We start from the raw sequence: 21,055 nt of genomic DNA, 5'->3' as shown, positions 1-21,055 counted from the left end.
CTCGAAAATAAAGAAACAAAGAAATGACGTAAAAACCGGTTGCTTTTGTTTGCATACGGCGTGAAAGCTTAAAATAAATGAAAACAGTCCTTCGGAAACAAATTTTCTAAATCGGTGACCATTAATGTTCCTTATTTTTATTAAATTGAAAATTTCAATGTCGTTATCGCGTTAAAGAAAAATTTCACCGATTCGACAGAGAAACAAAAGTTAAGAAAAATTCAAGTCAATTGTTTCAAGTTGAGTACAGTGAAAAATCACTCGAAATGGGAACAAAAGGGTTTTTCAGTCGTTCGAAAGTGAAACAAAGGGGACCTTTTTTCACTCGAAATCGAAACAAAAAGTCAACTGTTTGAATTACTCGAAATCGAAACAAAAAAGTCAATTGTTTCAGTGACTTGAAATTGAAACAAAGGAAACCCTTGGATAAGGAAACAGAATTTCCACGAATCTAAACACTCTTCGGTTTCCGTACGTGCATTTATTATGGTTTTTACTGAATCACGAGTGTCGCGGATCATGTGAGTCACAGGCATACTTTCCAGTAGATTATCAATCGTGCAGGCAACTTCTGTAAATTTGTTCAGGGAAACTGATAAACGGGGAATTTCAGCTGGTATTAATAGTACACGAGAAGAGCTGAGTGTGTTCAATTGAACACAATTGAGAAGTTATCAATAGTGGGGCATGCAGGAATTTTCATTGTCCCGAATCACCGTATTGTGACGAAATAATAAGCCAGTACAGTGATAATAATTAAAATGATTGATCCCTGTACTTCTTTATTATCTCGAAGAATACAAATTACCTATTTGATCGCACTACTGCTAACTATTTTCCTATATTCTGCAATTTTCAATCCTGGAAATATCGAAGGTTGAACAATTTCGAATTATTTAAACGAAACAAAAAATCAGAAAACATTGCAAGCAATATCAAAAATTGAATGCATCATGTTTCATGGTTCACTGTCAATTAAGTCCAAATCCTGAGCAACAAATGAAACATTCGTGAATAATAATGTAAGCATGATCTTGTCACCTGACACACTGAAATTGTGGGAAAATTTAAATTGTTCGAATGAAACGAAAAATAAGAAATTATTCTAAACAATATTAACAATTGAATGCGTCAAGCTTCATGGTTCACTGTCAATTAAGTCCAAACCTTGAGCTACAAATGAAACACTTTTGAATAATATAACGAAGCATATAAAGGTAAATCAGAAATTATTGCAAGCAATATTAAAAATTGAACGTATCATGTCTTATGGTTCACTGTCAATTAAGTCGAAACCTTGAGCTACAAATGAAACACTTTTGAATAATATATAACGAAGTATGATCTTGATAATGACGCACTGAAATTGTGGGAAAATTTCAATGGGTGTTTGCGTGGATCTTGCACTCATCCTGCTGCCTTCTACTTCCTTCTATTATACTATCGTTCCCCTGATGTCCTCTAGCAGTTCGTTGTCAGACATGCCTCGACCGACATGTTTTTCATCGGCGCCGCGTTCACCTGCTAGTAAATCGTGCTTGACAATGAAAGTGTTAACAGTGAAGTGAGCACTTTCGTAAAATTACAGAAACAGTGTAAAAATAATTCTCATTTACTACTCCATTGGAAGTTAATTATTGTGAAATTACTGTCAGACCAAAACAAATCGACGTACTTCAAATCTGGTTCTCCCATACTTCAAACGTGATAATTCCCATTGACATTGTTAGATAATTCTCTAGAGGAGGAAAAGCCATTAAAAGACCAAAGTTGAGAAGATTATTACTTAAAAACTACAGTGAATTCTCAGATAGGAGCTTAAAATGGCTACTTCCATGAACGCAGACTGATCAGTATGCGCGAATCGAATCGATTCTTCGCTCGTTTCTAGTTGAAATTGCAGAAATCTTGGCAAACAATCATCTTTGTTTCGTGAATCGTCCTCTTTGTCGCGATTGTCTCTTGTTAATTGGCATCGTGAAGCAAGTGTGAAACGGAGATGTCTGTGTGTTTTGCCGAAAGGAAGGAGAGAGGGAAAATGGCGCACTTCGAAAAGTTGGACGAACAGCATCCTTACTACGTGATCGCCGCGGCTCGAATGTGGCAAAATCCTGAAACGAAGCCGGTGACCACTGCGAGATTCTATTGGAAATTCGCAGCGTTCAACTTCATTCATAAAAGGTGAAGCGTGTTCTTGGTTGCGTATAAGTGAGACCACGCGAGAGTACAACACGGCAGAGCTGGGCACTTACTCCTTCGACGCATAGCAATTAATTGTGTTTAAATTATTCACGGGATCAAGTATTTTTCGCTTGATACGAAAAGGCGCTGCGTGATCGAAAGTGAAAAAGTAGTGTTTCTTAATGGTAAACTCGTTCAACCTGTTAACTGAGGAAAATGAGCAAGTGAAAATGTAGATATTGTCCTATAAGGGTAATCTCGTTCAGCTTGTTAACTGAAGAAAATGAATAAGTAAGAAAGTATTATTCTTTAATGGTAAATTCATTCAGCCTGTTAACTACAGAAAATGAATAATTAAAAAAATATTATTTTTTAATGGTAAATTCATTCGTCTTGTTAGCCGAGGAAAATGAATTAATTCGTCGTTCGAGTGACCAATATTTAGGACGCAATAGCGTATTTATTGAAGGATTAATATTATTTTTAATACTGCATTTTTAACAGGAGTGTGAATAAGTAATCTATTTTGTTATTGTTAAACTCGTTGCTTATTATTAACATTCGAAATTTGAGTTCGATAGGCAAGTACTCGTTGACAATAATTTAAAAGGACGAAACGAAATAATTGACCAAAATTTCTACCGATTGTGACATTCAATATTTGAACAAGAAATTTACCCAATTAACAGGTTAAAATTGAAATGAAAATATTATTGAAGAAGTTTAATTTTTGCACTTGTAGAATGAACGAATTCAATTGTAATTAACTTCAATGATGTCCAGCTCTGGAAAATGGTCCACAAGTTCTGTGTTATAGTAGAATGCAAAATAGTTGCTTTCGAATACTTTCTGTAATACTTTGTTATGAAGCTTACAGCTTTAGTGCAATAGCAATTTCACTTTAATCCAAAAGTAGTGCCATTGTTGTTTATCAAATGATGCTTATAAACGTGTCAATTATCGCACCAATGGAAAAGAGTACCATAATTATGAACGAAATAATAAAAGATTTACTTTTTTATTGCATCTGAAGAACGTAATAATGCAAAAGAACTACGTAATAGTTGCTAGCACTGCAGAGTCGCCCGTGAAAATGGACGATAATCCAGTCGACGGTTTTGATTAGCTCGCTTTTTAGCGCCATTAGCGAAATTGGTCAGAGCTGAGAAAAACACAGGTCACGTATACCTCAATGATAAGAAATTTATTTTACAAACACAGCTCAGCATTTGCTTTCTTCGTTTATCACTGGCTTCTTGTAAAAAAAAAAAAAACATTAACACAAATATCATAATCATTTGTTGAAGCAATTAAAAATTTCTGCGTTCTTCTACCCGTCTTAAAAATAGAATTTTCATAATTTTCAGAGTGGCTCTTTAAAGTTCGGTCTTTTTTCAAATTTTTATTTACAGAATACAGGAGTCCGATGGAGGTTTCTTCGAAAATTTCGGCACGTTACTGGCTGAGAAGGTTCGAGCACAGGAATTGGCCGAAGGACCACTTCCAAAGAAAAAAGACGAGGATGAGAAAGCGGAAGAGGAAGAAGAAGACAAGCTAAGCTTGGAGGGAAGCATTGAGGAGCCTGTCGATGCACTTTTGGAGACTGATAGCGATAGAGATGAAAACGAGTACACCGCGAATTTCTTGGCTGAGTCTATGGGCTGGAACGTGAGTAAAATATCCTTCTCCTTTTTTGAAATTACTTAAACTCGTTTAAAATCGCTGGATTATTTTTTTTAAATTAATACCAGTTGTGCTACTTTCTACAGTTTAACTTTGGTTTTCTAATCTCGAGAGTGAATAGAAACAGAGAGTGAATTTCAAAGAAATTTGGTTTCCTTTATCAATATATCAGTAAAGAAACAAATTGATATTATTATTGTTATTATAATTTAGAGAAAAATATTAGTTACTGTATTAGAAAATATTAAAACTTTTTTAGATGTTCAATGAAATATCCTAAAAGTTTCAAAAAGATCTATTCCATAGTTTCTTAAGAATGAATTCACAAAAATCACCTTATTTTTAGCGAGTTATACGAGTCTTCCACCTCAATTCGAATTGTGATCGTTTAACCCCTTAACGCTCACATTTTCCTCAATTTGATGTGACAAAAATTATCAGCTTTATTTTTTTCCAAATTATTTCCTGGACGTACAAAACCAAGTTTCTCATTATTAAATTACACGTTTTTGTCATAATAGAAGGGATGAAGAAATATGGAAAGTGAAGGAAAATAGTTCAATAAAATTGTGCGAGACACGTGCACGAGCGTTAAAGGGTTAATCAAGCTCAGAGCTCTTTCATCCTCGTCAAAAAGAATTTACCCAGTGTCGAAAACCTCCGAGAGCACTCCTAACCACAGTGTATACATTTCACCCTCAAACCGATCGTAAAATTCCCCGTTTACCGGCTCCAGCGTCCCTCAACTCAAATGGCGAACTCTGAGGAACCCGTTACACCTTCGAGTGCTTCTTTTCTTGGACTCACGCAATTTCGAGAGGTGCCGGTCCATCGAACAACTCGAAAATACCGATGATCTCTACGAATGGATCGTTTAACGCGTCATCGAACAGCTTGAAATACTTTGATAGCGTTTTCTACGTCAGCAGGGATAAGGAGCAGTCTGTTCAGATAGTATTTGTATGAATACTTGTTTTATGTAACACTCTGCGCAGAGGTTATGGGAAACAGATGAGGAAAAAGCGTGGGAAAGTGTCTCGGAAGTACGATTAAAGATAGTGACACTGTTGTAGCCTAACGAGATTCATTTGCAATTGATTTCCTACGAATAAATCGTCACAGTTTCTTTCGTGCATTTTCGAACTTCAAATTCTTCTGTTTTTAATTTTCCAACAATTTTTACCTCCGTTTGTTCAAGTATGATTCCAGGACATTGTTTCATTCTTTATTTATCTGAAAGTTTCACGGAATAGCTACTGCGATCAGCTAAAGTTGACGTTCTAGTTGCATGGCTACTCTAGGAAGAGAGGTTGCACATCCTAGCGAAGGAATGTATAGTTGGTGGAAGCGATATAACGAGGTCGAAAAAAATATTAAGTAGCAGCATTGATCGACTGTCATTTGTCAATTGATATCTAAAATTTCTACTTACAACCTTTCATTTAACATGCAACCTAACCTAACCCTTTAAGTGCTCACTAAAATGTGATAAAAAGGTGGAAACTTTTTTTATGAATTAAATTACTTGTGAATAATAAGGAAATATGTTTTGATGTTTTCTTATTTAATCTTGAATAATTTGAACGGACTCTGAACCTCTTGCAAAGTAAATTTCACGTACTCCGGGTTGACGTACGGACTAAACACTCAAAGGGTTAAATCTCCATCGCCTCTTGCTCAATAGTAATTCAAGTCAAATTTTTTAAATACACTGCAATGGAGGAAGTAATTCCGAGTTTACAGCGAATGGCCCTGAGCGAGGCTCCAGCTCCCTATCCCCCTCAAATTATTGTTTTAGAGCTCTGATTACGTGTATTTTGTCATTTTTGACGCCTGACTGATATTGTCACCTCACTATCGCTTCCACTGACTATAGCTATGCAACCTTATTGACGATGCTGCTCGTTGCTCTTGCTGTCTAGTTGATGGCGCTCTATATTATATTTTTCTTGTTGATGCATGTTGTTTTTCTCATCTAGAGTCACCAGTTGTAGTGATTTGGTTAGGTTAGGTGACAGGTGGTGAGAGAGTATAGGTGGAAAACAAAATAGAGAAGGGGAAGTGTGTTTCATCCTGAGTCTCCTAGCAGATCTGCGCTTTAGACATGAGGAACAGTTAGGAGAACGTAGAAAGTGAGGATAAATGGAGAAGGAAATGGAAAAAGAGAAGTGTTTCATCCTGAGTCTCCTACTGGACCCATGCTTTAGGTACGAAGGACAGTTAGGCTTAGGTCAGAGGTTGCATTTGCATGAAAAGGAGCATGAGCAAGGACTTGCGAGCAGAGCAAGTCCCTCTGGTGGTGAAGCTGAAGAGGTACGGCCACAATAGGATGCATTGCATGATAACAAAACGATATCGATTCCGCAGTGGTTGCAGTTCCAATCGAATGTTCGTCGAAGACACAAGTCTCCACTTGAACAACATTTTCACCCCTCGAAAATGTAGTGAATTCAGATCCCTCGAACAATAGTACTCCCTTGACTGTATCTCGATTTCCTCGTGACGAAAATAATGCTCCCGGAGGAACATGGCGCAGCGTTCACCCTCGAGCTCCTCAGGAGTTACGTGAGTAGCAATAAAAGCCAATAAAAGAAAAGTAGAATATGTTTTGCGATACTAGTTTACGCAGAAAATTTCATAAATAAGATATAAGCATTTTAGTTATGAAAGAACAGTCTGTCTTATTTCTTTCACAGACTTCGCTTATATTAAATATTGTAATCATCAAGTTTGATAAAAATACATTCGCTTAATTGCGTTTCTTCATTAACTGAATTCATCATTCGCGAGGACATCAAATCTTAGAACTGACTATCAAGTTCACATTTCACGAAACTTCTTCACAATCTGATCACGATATCAACGAACTTGAATTAAAACTTCTCGCATAATCCTCCAGAAATACACATCTGATAAAATTTTCCAAAGCAAAGAGAAAAACGAAGAAACGAGACAGCAAACTCTCTACGATCACGTCACACGTCACAAAATTGATCGTTCTCAGGTATCAGACGAAGCAATCCCACGTTTAATCTGTTCATTAGATAAGCGATCTTAATTCCCCGAATCGCAGCAAAGAAAGAAAGGGGGAAGAAAGAGCGTTGCACGTGAATGCGTCTATTATGTCACCGATGCGAGGACAGTATTGATACACGCCGCAGGGTGTTATCCTCCAAGCTCAATCGAGCCTTTAAGCTCAATTTGAAAAGCGACTCTGCCAGCGTAGACAGAGAGCGACGCCAGTTGATTCGTCGACGTACGACGACTCTGATCTGTCGGTTCGTCTATTCCTGGCAGTGTGTTGCTCGTCTTCGACTGGTTCCTATCTCATCTTCGGGGCGTCCTCGCGGTTGTCCTGTCCGCGTCCTTCCGTCGTGGAACGATCGAAACCCTTAGTGTCCCTTGATCGAACAGTGTCACTTCAAATGAAGAGAAACTCGTCGAAAATTTCGTGATTTTGCAATCGAAACGGAATACCAAGTGGAGAATAATGAAAGAAACGGTGAAGTGGACTTTGTATCGTGTCAGTGTGTGGAAAAGTAGCGTAAAATGATTAGTAACTGTTCTTTTTTTTAACTCTAATTCAGATCGTTCTTCCTTTCTTTTTCTTTTTTCTTACTGTGAACTTTGTGATGTTTGGACTTTGGTAAGTGATAGAAAATCACGGGACTGGATGTACATACTTGCACGTAGGGTTGATGGGAATCGTTGGTTCGAGGTGTGGCGAACAAGATTTCTGACTGAATGGATGAATCGTGTATTGTGTAGTAATTGAGCGTTTGAGGGTCTTATTTGTTAGTAATTGAGGCGCAGAAGCTCGCAGAGACAGATGCTCATCGGAAAGTCGGCGCAGTAATAAAAATAAATCAAACGTAGCGTGAAAACTGGGTTGGGCAATCGTCTTCTGTGCTGTATCTTCAAAAACTGGCAAACTGTCAGCGGCATAGTTTCATTCCGTATCGAAATCTTCGTGGAAGAATCGTCATAAGAAAGTTCATCCGAAGAATCGTCGTTTTCTGTGAAGCACCGATGTGAAACGAGAAAAATATGGCTCGGGAACTTTGGTGAACGGGAACAGTGCGAGCTCTGAATTTTCCAAGATGGCAAAGTTAGAGATCTTTTGGTAGTTTTCAGTACCTGATCTTCAAGCTCACCTTTAAGAGACGTTTCTCTGTAGATTTTTACAAGCTCGTAAATTCAACATCCTGTTCTCGGTGATTTACGTTTGAAATGTGTGCTTTGATAAATTGCTCCTCTCCCAAAATTAAAACTGATGATTCACAATTTCCTCGTCTAATAACCGCGATTTGAGAAACTCAGTGGCACGCTTAATAAGTAAGTAAGTTCTCAGATAATTAAGATAACACAGCGGCCAGTTATCTCTGTGGATTACATCGAGTACCAAAATCTGTAACGTTTATCAACGTAGCATTCTGTGTGAGATAAAGATTGAGAAATCCTATCTAAATACATATGTGCCAGTCACTCTGAAACTAGTCTACGTCAAAAATTAAAAAAAAAATCTATCACTTATTTCATATTACATCGATTTTTCCATAGAAGAAATTTACAGTGTAAGATGAAAAAAAAAAAAGAATTTGTTAATACAGACAGTCTAAATCTCACGAATTTCCAAATCAAATTCTACATTTCTCGAAAACACAGTTTTCTCACATTCGGTGTCCTCATAACCACAACGCAAGGTTCAAAAATTCAAGTTCCTAAAATCAGAGCACTAAGTATGCGAAGTATTCAAAGCAGTGTAGCAAGGTGCAAAAATTCAAATTCCTAAAATCAGAGCGCCAAGTATGGAAAATATTCAAAGCAGTGTAGCAACGAGAAGCGTCAATCAACGAGACGAGCGCGGAAAAAGCTCGCGTTTCCCAAATTAATTCGTTCCCGCGGCAAAATAGATCAGTGGAGTGCGTGGGTTGGCCAGCTTGCGTGAACTTGCATAATCAGAGAGGGAAATTGGGCCTAGACACAGAAGGACGTGAACGTCGCGACGCTCCGCGCCGTCTGACGTCGTCGATCTACGCGTGCTGCTTGCTCCTCTTGGTCAATGAGCTAATTGCCGTGGTATATCAATTTTCATTGGGCGCAATTGCGCGAGCACACGTACACGCATTATTGTTGCACTTGTCCCGTGGGTCGCCTCAAACAGGATACGGCATAGTTTCCCTTTGTCTAGATTCATCGTCGTTTGTTTTCGCCTTTTCCATTGGTCCTCGAGTTAACAGCACGGCCAATCCGTAGCAAGTCCCCGATATTTAAATTGGCGGCCCTGAGCGAGCCAGAGAAATGGGCGAGTGAAATGTGAGTTCGCTCCGATGTCGCGGGTGTTTGTTCCGATTCACGACTGAACGGCGATTTGAACGAGTTAAACGGGAAATGGCCCTTCCTTTCCACCTCGATTTGCTGGTTCCGTTTTCTCCACTTCGGAGGAATTGATTGTTTATCAATGGGTAGGTGCTTGGAACTGCGCAAGATTCAGTGTATTAACCCTTTCGTGAAAGAATTTTTGGTCGTTGACTCGAGTGGAGTTGAACACTCATTACGAAAGATTTGAGTATTGGTTGAAAATGGTTTCAACATTTTTTCTTGTACTGGGAATGATGGGATATTCCGAATTGAAAGTGTGAAACCAGTAAGATGAAATATTCTTAGACAAGAAATAATACATTTTGGGTTAAACTAGAGAACTCGATAATTCCTAAAAGCTATCGAAATTTAATATGAGAATTAGCAAGGCTAAATCAAGACTATACTTTTGATACACGGTATATGAATAAGTTACATTTCTTCGAGCAGTATACTCAATAAAATTGATAACAAATTTCTAAATTCACCTAGTGATCGCGAAATTTTTTCTCGAAATTTTGGCATCGAATAATCTGCGAATGAATAAACAATTCACCCCAATTTCGAGCACAGCACATGTCCTCAAATTTTCTTATAATCAATGTCCTAACTTGTCCCACACTCACGACAAATATTCCCCTTTCTTAAGTCTGAAGCCAATAAGGCCAATGTTAGCCAAACCGCGAAATCTATACAAATACATGGAATCTCATTGTCAGAGTCAATTGCTCTTGGCAGCTGTTGGTCTGGTAAAGACTATGGCCTAGTTTTCGCGGTTCCCAGTGACCCGCTGATCCAAACTGATTTTCTATCTTCTTCTACGTCTATCTCGCGTGGATACGATCAATTTCGAAGAAACTCCTTCCTATTGGGAGGCGACCACGCGAAGTAATCGAGTCCGATATACACCGAGCTTCTCCATTTCCACAAAGAACGGAGAAGTTGTTCGCTGATGGATTTCAGAGAGAGAGAGTGAAATTTTCTCGGATTCTTTCCATGAACCATTTTTCCAAGACCCAGCAACGAAGAATCGACTATTTCGGTCGAACGTCGTCGCGTTCCCGACGTTCTTCTCGAGAGGTCGATCGGGTGGAACGCGCTAAAAAAAGAGCAACCTCAGAAATTTGCCTGGTAAACGAAGATCAGAACGAACGATTTACAAACTGGTGGTTGCGCAACGAAGAGTCTCGGGAAAAAGTAAATTTTAAGTGTATCAGGGCCGTTTTTTAAATTGCTCGTCAAAATTCCATTGGACTTTATGACAATGGTATGTGGAGCCTTGAATATGCAACAGTTTCGAGTTTTAATGGAATTAGCGACTTCTCTTTGTTTTCATATTTTACAAATTTTTTATTAGCTCGCTTCGTAAGTTTATGTCGAATTTTATAATTCAGATCAATGTCTCCAACGAACCTTTAAATTTGATCAAAAAAATTCTCGTTCAATAATTTTTCCGATTTTTTTGGTAAGATTATTATGTCGTTGCTGTAGAATTTCCTTGGATTTTCGTTAAAATGTTTGCTGCTTTCGGTACGAACTTATGGAATGACATAATAGAGTACTGAGAAAGTGGAATAAAGAAACAGAACAAAATTTGTTTTTTTAGTTTGCGTAATATTTAGTTTCGTTATCGAACTACATTGTTTAGAGTAGTTCTAGGTTATTCCATAAACAGGAAAGTGTATCTCTCCATTTCACTGGGTAATTGAGTAGGATGAATGAATTCAGTTACGCTAAGTGCCGGAATTAGGTCAATATCGTGAGAAGTGTGACAAAATTAGCCTATGTATTTTAATAACTTTCGTAACAAAGTAATTTTCTAGCTCACCAGTTAGTACAATATATTAATGATAACATGAACTTGGAAATTGTTCCATATCAATTTCTTAAATATTGAAAAAATAGAAAGATCATTCACATCCAATTATCAGTAATACAAAGATTTCGGTATTTTTCCCCAAATATTCTAAAAATAAAAGAATCATTAATATCCTATCATCAGTACTACAAAGTGATACAAAGATTTCAGCCTTCTTTTCCCAAATTTTCTAAAAATAAAAAATCTTTCATATTCACTTATCGGTAATTCAAAAATTTCAATATTGTTTCCCTAAATACTCCAGAGATAAAAAAATCACTAATATCCTATTATCAATACTACAATCATTCGGTTAATGGATTTGGCTTCTTCAAACAGAACTACACCCATCAATAACAAATCCAAATACTTCTCAAGCGATGTCCACGATAAAACGCTATCGAGATCGCTCTCATGGTCGATTAGATTCCGTTCTTCGATTATGCATACACACGGCCGAATAAATATGCGTAGCCCGATAAGAAAGGTCGTGGTCACTGTAGAAGTTCATCCTCGACAGGCAAAGTGCGACTGCACGCTTTCTCGCTTTTCAAGCAGTTCGTGTACTTCATCGCGTGTGCAGCACTTTCGGAAGTCAGGCGATTCCGGATCGTTCTTCGAACAACAACTAAGTATATTCGACAACGCAGGTTTCGCGATTTCTCAGATACTTCCAACGTGAAGTCAATTATTCCCGTAATTCTTTTCGATCGTTTCAAACGTTAGCATAAGAGCCTTTGTTCTATTTCGAAGCCGAAAGTGTCGGCGAGCGGAAGTGAGAACGGTATTGTTCTTGGCCGACAGCTTCGTGGTTCTTCCTCCGTGGGTGATCGTCGCGCTCTAAATCGTCTTTCGAAATCGTTTACGCGGAAACATTCGGAATCGCGTACATCTAATGAATGGGATGTTTTCTTCGTACAGCCGGTGCATGAGAAGCTCGAAAGAATCGAGGATTTTCGTGGACATTGAACGTAGGTGTAGCATGCGAAAAAGTGATCGTGAAGTAGGAAGAATAGTGAAATGAGAGGATCGTGTTTGTGAATTCGAGAGAAAATGGTGAGCACCAGTCCACCCCTCGGGGTGGCAACCCTCAACAGGGGAAGAAACACTTTTCGCGGAGTGCCCAAAGCGGAGATCGAGCGTAGGACGAACACTCTGCTGCAGGCGATGACGGTGAGTCGAATCGACAGCGATTATGGTTGGTCTCTGTTCGGCGTACGACAGAATCAAAAATCTGTGTTTTTTGTGGTTTTTGTGTAGTTGAAATTTTTGAAACGGGAAGCCGGAAATTTGACGAGTAAACTTTCTTTTCGTCAATTTTCATTTCGCACGAAAATCGATAAATTTCCGAATTAAATTAGAAATTCGTGTGTATATTAGGTCGTGTAACATGAAATGTCGAATTAGAAATTCGAATTAACGTGAAATGTCGGATTAGAAATTCGAATTAACACGAATGTCAAATTAGAAACACGGATTAGCAAATTTTTCGAAATTTTTAATTCGAAATTCTATTTTTGTTCGCTAATTAATCGAGTTTCGAGCTAACTGAAAGTTCATAAAATTCTTGTTAAGTTGGTATATCTAATCAAGACGAACGTGACATTTCACATTACACGATATAATTTTGTTTTCAACTGATCGGACAAATCTCAGATAGGCTTACTTTGTCAAACAAGCACCAAACGTGAAGTTTCCTTTTCTCCCAATGTACTTAAGCACAGTGGTTCGGAACTTACTCATTGTTTGCTCCTCATACAACGTTCCAATATTGGTGATGAGATAAGAATAAGAGCAACAGAAACTATCAACGTTCGACTGTGAGACAGGCGCGAACTTTGAACGGTGAATATCGGCACGAGCGACGATTTCGCAGAACAACATGCAGTTAAAGTCTCGTTGTGTTAACAGTGCGTCTTACACTTAGCAGATGTTACAATTATGCGTGACGTAAATGATTGCGTTTCGTTTCTCTATAATCCAATTACTGACGTCCAACAAGGAAGCTGTGACAGTAGAAAAACATTGCTGATATATTGGAGAACGTTTAATACTAGATCATGCGCTTGCTGGGATTCATTCTCCGAAGGAAATTCGATGAAAATGTGTTTCCGTTCACTGTCACGTAAATTTCAAGAGACTTATATTCAAATTAGACAAATTCGTTCACTTTTTCACAATTCGAAAATTGTTCAAAAATTTATATATGTATTATACATTATTTCTCGATTTCTGAATAAATTCTTCGTAGAAAATTTCACGAAAATATGTTTCTGTTTAATATTAGTTAATATCGAACATTTTTAACAAAATATTATTTGAAATTTGCTATATTAACTACAGATCGAGGAGCTCTATGCTGCCCTAGTCTACATGACCCAGCACCAGATCGGCTACGACGTTTCCAACGAGTGTGCACAGGAAAGTTTGCTCAACCACCTCCAAAATGCTTTCAAAGTGGACAACGAGACGCACGAGAAGGTTCTAGAGGAGACAAGGAACATGGAGGTAAGAATTCCATCGCGATTCTCAAGAAATCAGCGATATAATTGAAATTACGAAGCACGGAGTCATTACTTTCGAATTTACACAGCCACCGGAAATGCACTTGAACGTTGAAGTGATCGAAGCAAAGGAGCTCGTGTCGAAGGACTCGAATGGCAAGAGCGATCCTTTCTGCGCCCTTTACCTCGAATCAGCCCCTACGAGGAGGTACAACACTGCCGTGAAAACGTTCACACTGAGCCCTGTGTGGGAGGAACACTTCGAATTGTGAGTTGAGAGACACGTGATTGCTTAACCCTTTCGTGACAGAATAATTTTTTTATTATTAATGAATTTATTATTTTTAAGAATTTATATTTATAAGAATTTATTATTTATTTATCGATCATCGCATCTGTAACGGACGATAAATTTTGTTCGAGTACTCCAGTGAGACATGCGTGTCCCGTTAGTCAGGAAAGGGTTAAAGCAAAGTGTGAGGGAAAGTGGTCTGTGAAGAGTAGTTGAGATAATTTCAATGGTGCTTTTTTTGCAGACCCCTAGTTGACCCAGAGAATGACGTACTATTTTTGGAAGTATGGTAAGCCTAAAATAAAGAGACCCTAACTTGATGATTCAATTCTTATGGTAGATAAGGTGATTAAACACTGTGTTCTTTCTTAAGGGATTTTGACGCTGCTGAAACAGTTCCTGAGAAGATGAGTAAGGTGAAGGATGTTAAGGGTGTGCGAGGATTGGTGAAACTGGCGAAGGAAATCGCGGTTACCGCCACGACTGGCAGCCATGATAACGAGTTCATCGGTCGCTGTAGTATACCTCTGAAGGTAGTGATAAAATAATTACAACGAGAGATCTCTTATCTTCCTCAAATTTGCTTTAAAGCTACCTGAGAATCGCTGCCTAATACCTACTAAAAAAATGTTAATTTACAAATTCACAAAAATCTTAAGTTTAATTTTCTAAAATTTCCCTTTAATTTTACTTTACTAGTTCCTCGAGTTTTCCACAGTTCTCTCTTTCCATAAATCAAAAGTTACAAAATTTTTCACCGATGAGAAAATAATTCTACAACTGTTTCTGATCGAATTTCAGGATATTCCAACGACAGGCCACACGATGTGGTACTCCCTGGAGAAGAAGAACAAATCGAAGCGCCGTGGAGTGGTGAAACTGAGACTAGCCTTCAGCGCGGAGCACAACGCTCAGGTAGCAGCACAAGAGTACAGACACCTGATCAGGGTTCTATTGTTGCACGAAATCGAAACGGAGAAAATAGAGAAGTACTGTTGGTGCGGACGATGGTCAGCGCCAGCGGAAGTTCTTCTTCTCCAGCACAGTGCGCAAAGAGGTCTGCTGGCTAGAAACGTGACATTGGCCCAATGGATAGAATACGCCAGAATTCATCAGGAACATCCGATTAACTTCATCGTGTTCAATAAATTAATAGTGGATCTCTTGAGGCCCATGGAGAGTGGCCTGTTCTCAGTGGACGAGAACAGACTTTTCTGGGATGCAACGAAGAAACTGTTGTATTCGTGCCTTAATAGTATTCGCAAAATCAGGAGGCTCACTGTTGGAGATAAGAATACTATGACACAGTTATCCGCGATTTTGGGGTAATTATTGGTTCAGGCTTGTGATTAGAATTGAAGAGTTACAATTGACAGTTGTACTTGACTATCATGCAATTATTGCTCAGTGTAGAAATGAGTATTCTAAACATTTACTGGTACAAAATATTGTTTTAAATAATTTTTATTTATATTGTTTTCTTTCCTCCTTTTGATATGCTAGGATCGTTCCAATATCTACGACAATTAAGTATTATGCAATGATTACAACATTGTCTTGTTATCCAAGTTTCACAAAATTTGTTTAAAGTTTAGTTATACCTGTAGAACACTATATGTAATAATTTTTGAGATACTGAAGAAAATTGTGAAATTCATTTTCACTCCTTAAATACGAACGATTGTTGATAGCAAAAATACGAGTTGAATTATTGTTGAGGAATTATTTGATACTAAATCTCTTCTAAAGTGACATTGTCTGTAAGTTTGAGAATATAATTTTAATTTTCTGTCTCTTATTAGGATACTGTCGTCCATCTCGTGCCTTAAAGTTCCTGAAGACGTAATCCTATTTCCCGCGAGAATGTATCCTTGGATTCCGGATCCCGAGGAGCACCTTACCGTACTTGACGTTTTGAAATACACTGCTGAACAGGGTAGCGCAGAATGGTAAATACTTGAACGATATAAAAAAAAGAAAATTTGCAACTCGAAAATATTGAAGTAGAAAATTAAAGATCTTGTTTCTGTTTTATTTTAGGTTCGATCACATATTGAACAACAATTTCCCAGAAAGTGAATCCGACGAAGACGCGTTGAAGTATCATATCAAAGTGATTCAACTGGTTAGGGCGGACTTGCAAAATGCTATCGACTACTACGATAAATTATTCATCAAGTAAGCCCTTGAGACACTTCCAGAAAGGGTTGACAATCTGTTGCGAACATTGTTTCAAATTGATTCTCATTCCAGACGAATCAACTTCCCTTACGCAAGATGTTTGTACGTGATGTACGAGAAGAGGATCAGCGATATGTGCATGATCATCGTGGAAGACATCTGTGGAAGGTTGAAGAGGATCGAGGTTGAGAATGCTGATGTCGAGTTGAATCTGGGAACAACGTTGTTTGGGTTGTACCTGGCGTTACAGAGATACGTTGCGTAAGTGCAGGATTGCGTAAATCAAAATAACATTAACATCAAGTGACATTTCTCTTATGCTAATCCAGTGAGTCTGAGATTCTGTAAATTATGGAGATTATGGAGATCAAAGATTTTGAAATTTGCTTGCAGATATTAGTCTTTATTTCAGACTTAAATTTAACTGTAAAATAACTTTTCATTGTTGTTTCCTTTCTTACACTCTCTTTACTCAGAAAGTGAAAATTAAAAAGCCACTTTACTCAAAAAGTGAAAATTAAAAACCCACTTTACTCAACGAGTGAAAATTAAAATCTCACTTCACTCAAAAAGTGAAAATTAAAAACCCACTTTACTCAAAGAGTGAAAATTTACATACTTACGATTTTGGCATAAGGAGAGCGAGATTTATTAATTTCTATATCAGAATTACTTTCACCGAATTGTCCCAGATTTCTAACTGAGAGATATTAAAAATAAAGTTCTTTGGATTGATCCTCAATGTCGAAAAAAGTAATTGAAAAAAATCGATTCTTTTCAGTCTGGGACAAGTGCTGTGCGCCGAGGGACAGATCGAAGGGATGAAAGTGCAGAGTTACCACGAGTGGTTCAGGGCTGGCGTGGCGCATTGGCTCGATATTGCAGTGTACAAAACGCTGAAACGAATCGACAGAGCCGTGGAGTTTGATACGTTACAAGCAGTCGATAATACCGTCCAATACAGCTCGAGTGCCGTGGATACCTTGACAATATTCTATCAAATCAAAGTGTTCTGGACACAGCTAGCTTGGCCCGATGTAGAGGGTTCCTACACTTTCATTGCCAAAATTATCGACGTGAGTTATATAGTTCCTCGATAAAAATATAGTCTTTTTTATAGAATACAGTTGACACGATTCATGATATCAGAATCTTTTTTAAAGTAACCGATACAATTTCTTTTTCATCACTTATAATTTCACTGCGTGGCTTTGATAAAGGCATAACTAAAAAAATATGAATTTAAAATTTTTTAATTTGTTGTTCTTCAGGACATTTGCAAGTGTTCAGTTGCTTACGCAGACAAAATGGCCAAAAAGGCAGAACTAACTACAGAGTTAGAGCAATTATCCGAAAGCAGCGTGTATGAGAAGAGATTTTTCGTATCCACTGCATGGTGTTTCGCGATCAACAATATCGACTATATCAGGACGTCCATTAGACCCTTGGCTAATGACTTAGGGCTCCAGAGTATCGTGGATGCATTGGCGGAAAAGAAAACTCAGGAAGACTCTTACAGGTGTCAACAGACTCTTCAGCTGATCATCGACAATGCTACAGACACTGTTAAGAACAAAATCATTGATTTGTTGCAAGTGGTGGCGCACAAAATGGCCCCTGCTATGAACAGGTACGCGAATTTAGAAAAAAAAAAGAAATGATCAAATTTAGGAATTTTCTGAAATATGTGAAATACGAATTTATCGAAATTGCAAAAATATAAAACAGTTATTTAAATTTGTATATTAAGGTATCTCATGGAGGGTGCAGAATTGATAGACACGACCAGCAATTCCATGGACCGGCTTTTACAATATCTAGACAATAATTTAACAACTCTGCACGACAATCTTAACGAAGACAACTTCGAGAGAGTCTTGCTTGTTACTTGGGACATAATATCGGAATCGTTGTACCAGTTGGTGCACAGCAATTTAGAGGTACCTACTTGTCAAATTTTCACGCTATCGTTTCTCATTTTGATACCACAAAATTGAACGAAGTTTCGACATTTTCGTTCAACAGAAAAGAAGGCCACCCTCGTTTTACTCGAACCTCCATCGCACTCTGCATTCCCTCATTCGATACTTTAACATCGGCGCGGACGAAACTTCAAACGTGAAGGTTTTGGAAAAAATCGAGCATCTTCTGGTACTTCACGGTCTAGAGACAGCCGAACTGATACATCGTTATCACGAGGAACGAATCAAGGAGCAAAATGTGTTGGAGGATTCGGAATACGGACAGATCACTGTGAGGGCGCAGTTCGTCGACAATTCTTTGAACATTCAGATCTTGAACGCGAGGAAGCTACGTCCAGTTGACAGTAATGGTAAGTGAACATAAATTGAACACATTTTTGCAGAAAATTTTGGTATGGGACTGTGACTTAGAGGTCGCATGACTGTAGGGGATTTTTTATTTTTTTCGGAGGTGATTCTAATAAAATGAGAAATGTGATTATCTTCTGAATTTGTAAATATATATATTTTTAAACATGGTGCTTAATTAAACGAAGAAAATGACGTTAAATTGACATATGTTTTTCCATAAAGAATTTATATTTTATTTTGTTTTATTTAGTTTACTTATTTACTTATAAATTAATATTTATTATAGTCTTTTATTTCTACAAAATATTCATCACACAGAGTGCTGATTAATTGGCAAATATTTGAATAAACCAACAATACAATTCGAACTATTTTTCACGGTCATTAAATAATCCAATAAACACAAATTTGATCACAATTGTCTTCGAATATAATTGAACTTTACAGATAATCGCATCGATCGAATTTTAAGCATCACCGAGTACAATTAACCGGCAAATTAGAAAGAAAGAAAATTGCAAACGCGGTAGAAAATACTTGAAACGTAAATTATAGCAAAAAGCTGCACTTCGTAGTCTACTTTATCGTTCTTTCGTTGCCTGTTTTACTGATATCAAAAAACGGGAATGAGCGAGTAATTCGCGACAAGGAGAATGACATTTTCTTTCGATTTTATAGGCGATTTGGTAGGCAAGGTGTCTACTCTGAAACGCAAGCTTCATACAAAATCTAAACAAAGACTGAAAGAATGGAAGACAAGTATGTAAACGTGGATGTCCAATTTAGAGTTTCTCATTCGGTTGCTTGCACACGCGACAATTAGTCACATTTCAAGTTGCATGAACACGGCCCACAAAAGAACTCTTAATTACTCTCTGTATTACCTTGCATTCGTGTAGTTAGAGAATGTACGAACATTTTAGAGCATCGAAAAGAATCTTCCCGATTTAGAAAGTTCGAAATTTGTCACGAATGATGCGAACCTCTATAAGGTTCCTATTTACGAACAGTAGAATAATTATTTCACGAATGTCTGATTCCTAATGAATTTAGTTCTGTCCCACTTGTTACGCGTTGTCTGTTAAATGTCACCGACATTCTGGAACCTCGTAGATAACCATCGAAAACTGTGATAGTCACTTTCACCGTGCATGAGTCCACATTTGGGGTCCTTTGGTATATCCCGAAAAGATATTATCAACAACAGTGCCCCTTCTATTTTCCAGGCAGCTGTGACTCGTACGTGAAGGTGAGGCTACTGCCAGAGGAAAAATTCGCGGACGTGAAATTGCCTAAGACTCACGTGCAAAAAGAAAACCTGTATCCTCTGTACGATGAAATTTTCAACATGTAAGTGAGAATTGCCTTCTCATATTTATCGACGAATGAACAGTAAAAATATGCGATGGTAAAATTGGGACAGTTACTTCGCAATCAATTTCTGCCGAAACACGAAATTTCCAACACAAATTCACCGTAGATGTTTAATTATATTTTTTTAGTCCTCTAACCAGCGAGCAAAGGGCGACCGAAAACGCGATCATAGCTTTCGAGCTGAAGGACAAGGACTTTCTCAGATCGAGATTCATGGCGGAAGCTTTCCTGTCGTTCAAAGAAATCCCTGAGACGGGATCGGATCGAGGAATCGAGTCTCTCGATCAGATTCATCTGAATCTTTCACGTCCAACGAAGAAAAGTACGTTCGATCTGTTGTTCTTCTAACGAAGAGTTAATCGATCGTTCTTATCTGATCTAATTTTATCACATTTTTCTCTTCCGTTTTATGTTCAGGTACGGACATAATTCAAGCGTTAGAACACAGAAAGGGAGACATCCAGGCGACAGATTTCCTATCGAGACTTAGTTCTAAGGCTGAACGGAAGTAATCGTCGTCGTTTGTTGAACAAAGGAACGACGATCGAAATTATGCACAACGGAACAACGAAGTTCTGAGTATCGAACATGGGTGCTACTATAAATAAGAATGACGATATTATTAATTTAAATTATCTACGCGAGAATTAACTTGATACGTAATTCCTCAGATTCTTCGAGTGTTCTGCAGCATCATTGTTTTTTTTTTTAATTAATTTATTTCTAACCATTTCTCGAGCTAAACTGCATAACGCGCATTTTCCTTTCAAATTTTTCAACATCGTACGTTTATGTTCTCTTCTTCTTTGTAAACTTAAGTATTACTTGTTACGAAATTTGCAAATTATTCGAACGAATAGGATTAATTTTTAACACGACGACGGCTCACTTTACGATGTTAAACGATTCATCCTGTCCGCGAGATAGAAAGAAAAGCAGTGTTCAATAATACAGTATTTTTATAAATTTTTCACGACTGCGCCGTTATTAATAACTGAAACCTGCTTTCCTATACATCGCTTGGAAAGTGTAGGGCTGTAAAAGTTCGACCAGTCGAACTATTCGAATAATTCGAGAACGAATTCTTTACTCGGATAATTCAAATATTGGAAGTATTTGAATTTCAAATTGCGCCGAATATTTCGGTGTGTTCGAATACACCGAATATGTATTCCGGTTTTCGTGACAGCCCTAATCGAGTGTCCTCCGGGACACCAAACGCCGCATTTCAAGACTAGGACAACTGTAAGGCTGAGTAAGTGCTACTTACGAGCAACATACGTATTTA

The 21,055-nt window shown here is 37.8% G+C and overlaps 1 protein-coding gene across 5 annotated transcripts; it reads left to right on the top strand.

Moving 5' to 3' along the window:
• Nucleotides 1-2,026: 2,026 nt before the first annotated feature.
• LOC108572816 (protein unc-13 homolog D) lies at nucleotides 2,027-20,518 on the top strand. 5 transcript variants are annotated; one of them, XM_017935135.1, is made up of 18 exons: nucleotides 2,027-2,181; nucleotides 3,594-3,849; nucleotides 13,427-13,591; nucleotides 13,677-13,855; nucleotides 14,124-14,168; nucleotides 14,253-14,412; nucleotides 14,681-15,204; nucleotides 15,682-15,828; nucleotides 15,920-16,057; nucleotides 16,133-16,321; nucleotides 16,842-17,136; nucleotides 17,332-17,690; nucleotides 17,811-18,000; nucleotides 18,086-18,392; nucleotides 19,072-19,152; nucleotides 19,620-19,743; nucleotides 19,896-20,089; nucleotides 20,185-20,518. In XM_017935135.1, the coding sequence occupies exons 1-18, from the start codon at nucleotides 2,039-2,041 to the stop codon at nucleotides 20,277-20,279; spliced, it is 3,591 nt and encodes a 1,196-aa protein (XP_017790624.1). In that variant the 5' UTR covers nucleotides 2,027-2,038; the 3' UTR covers nucleotides 20,280-20,518. The 5 variants fall into 5 exon arrangements, with proteins under 5 accessions (XP_017790624.1, XP_017790621.1, XP_017790620.1 ...); XM_017935132.1 differs by lacking the exons at nucleotides 2,027-2,181; nucleotides 3,594-3,849 and adding exons at nucleotides 7,485-7,510; nucleotides 12,005-12,256; XM_017935131.1 differs by lacking the exons at nucleotides 2,027-2,181; nucleotides 3,594-3,849 and adding an exon at nucleotides 11,984-12,256.
• Nucleotides 20,519-21,055: the final 537 nt, after the last annotated feature.

The sequence above is a fragment of the Habropoda laboriosa genome, unplaced genomic scaffold, assembly GCF_001263275.1.
Source record: "Habropoda laboriosa isolate 0110345459 unplaced genomic scaffold, ASM126327v1 scaffold22, whole genome shotgun sequence".
In the NCBI taxonomy this organism is placed as follows: Eukaryota; Metazoa; Arthropoda; class Insecta; order Hymenoptera; family Apidae; genus Habropoda; species Habropoda laboriosa.
This window is presented reverse-complemented; position numbering and strand designations above follow the sequence as displayed.

Bases quoted from the DNA above. Each gene is read 5' to 3' on its own strand.
- LOC108572816 (XM_017935135.1), top strand. From the start codon at position 2,039: ATGGCGCACTTCGAAAAGTTGGACGAACAGCATCCTTACTACGTGATC. The intron at 17,691-17,810 runs GTACGCGAATTT...TTGTATATTAAG, and splicing joins ATGGCCCCTGCTATGAACAG to GTATCTCATGGAGGGTGCAG. The intron at 20,090-20,184 runs GTACGTTCGATC...TTTTATGTTCAG, and splicing joins TTCACGTCCAACGAAGAAAA to GTACGGACATAATTCAAGCG.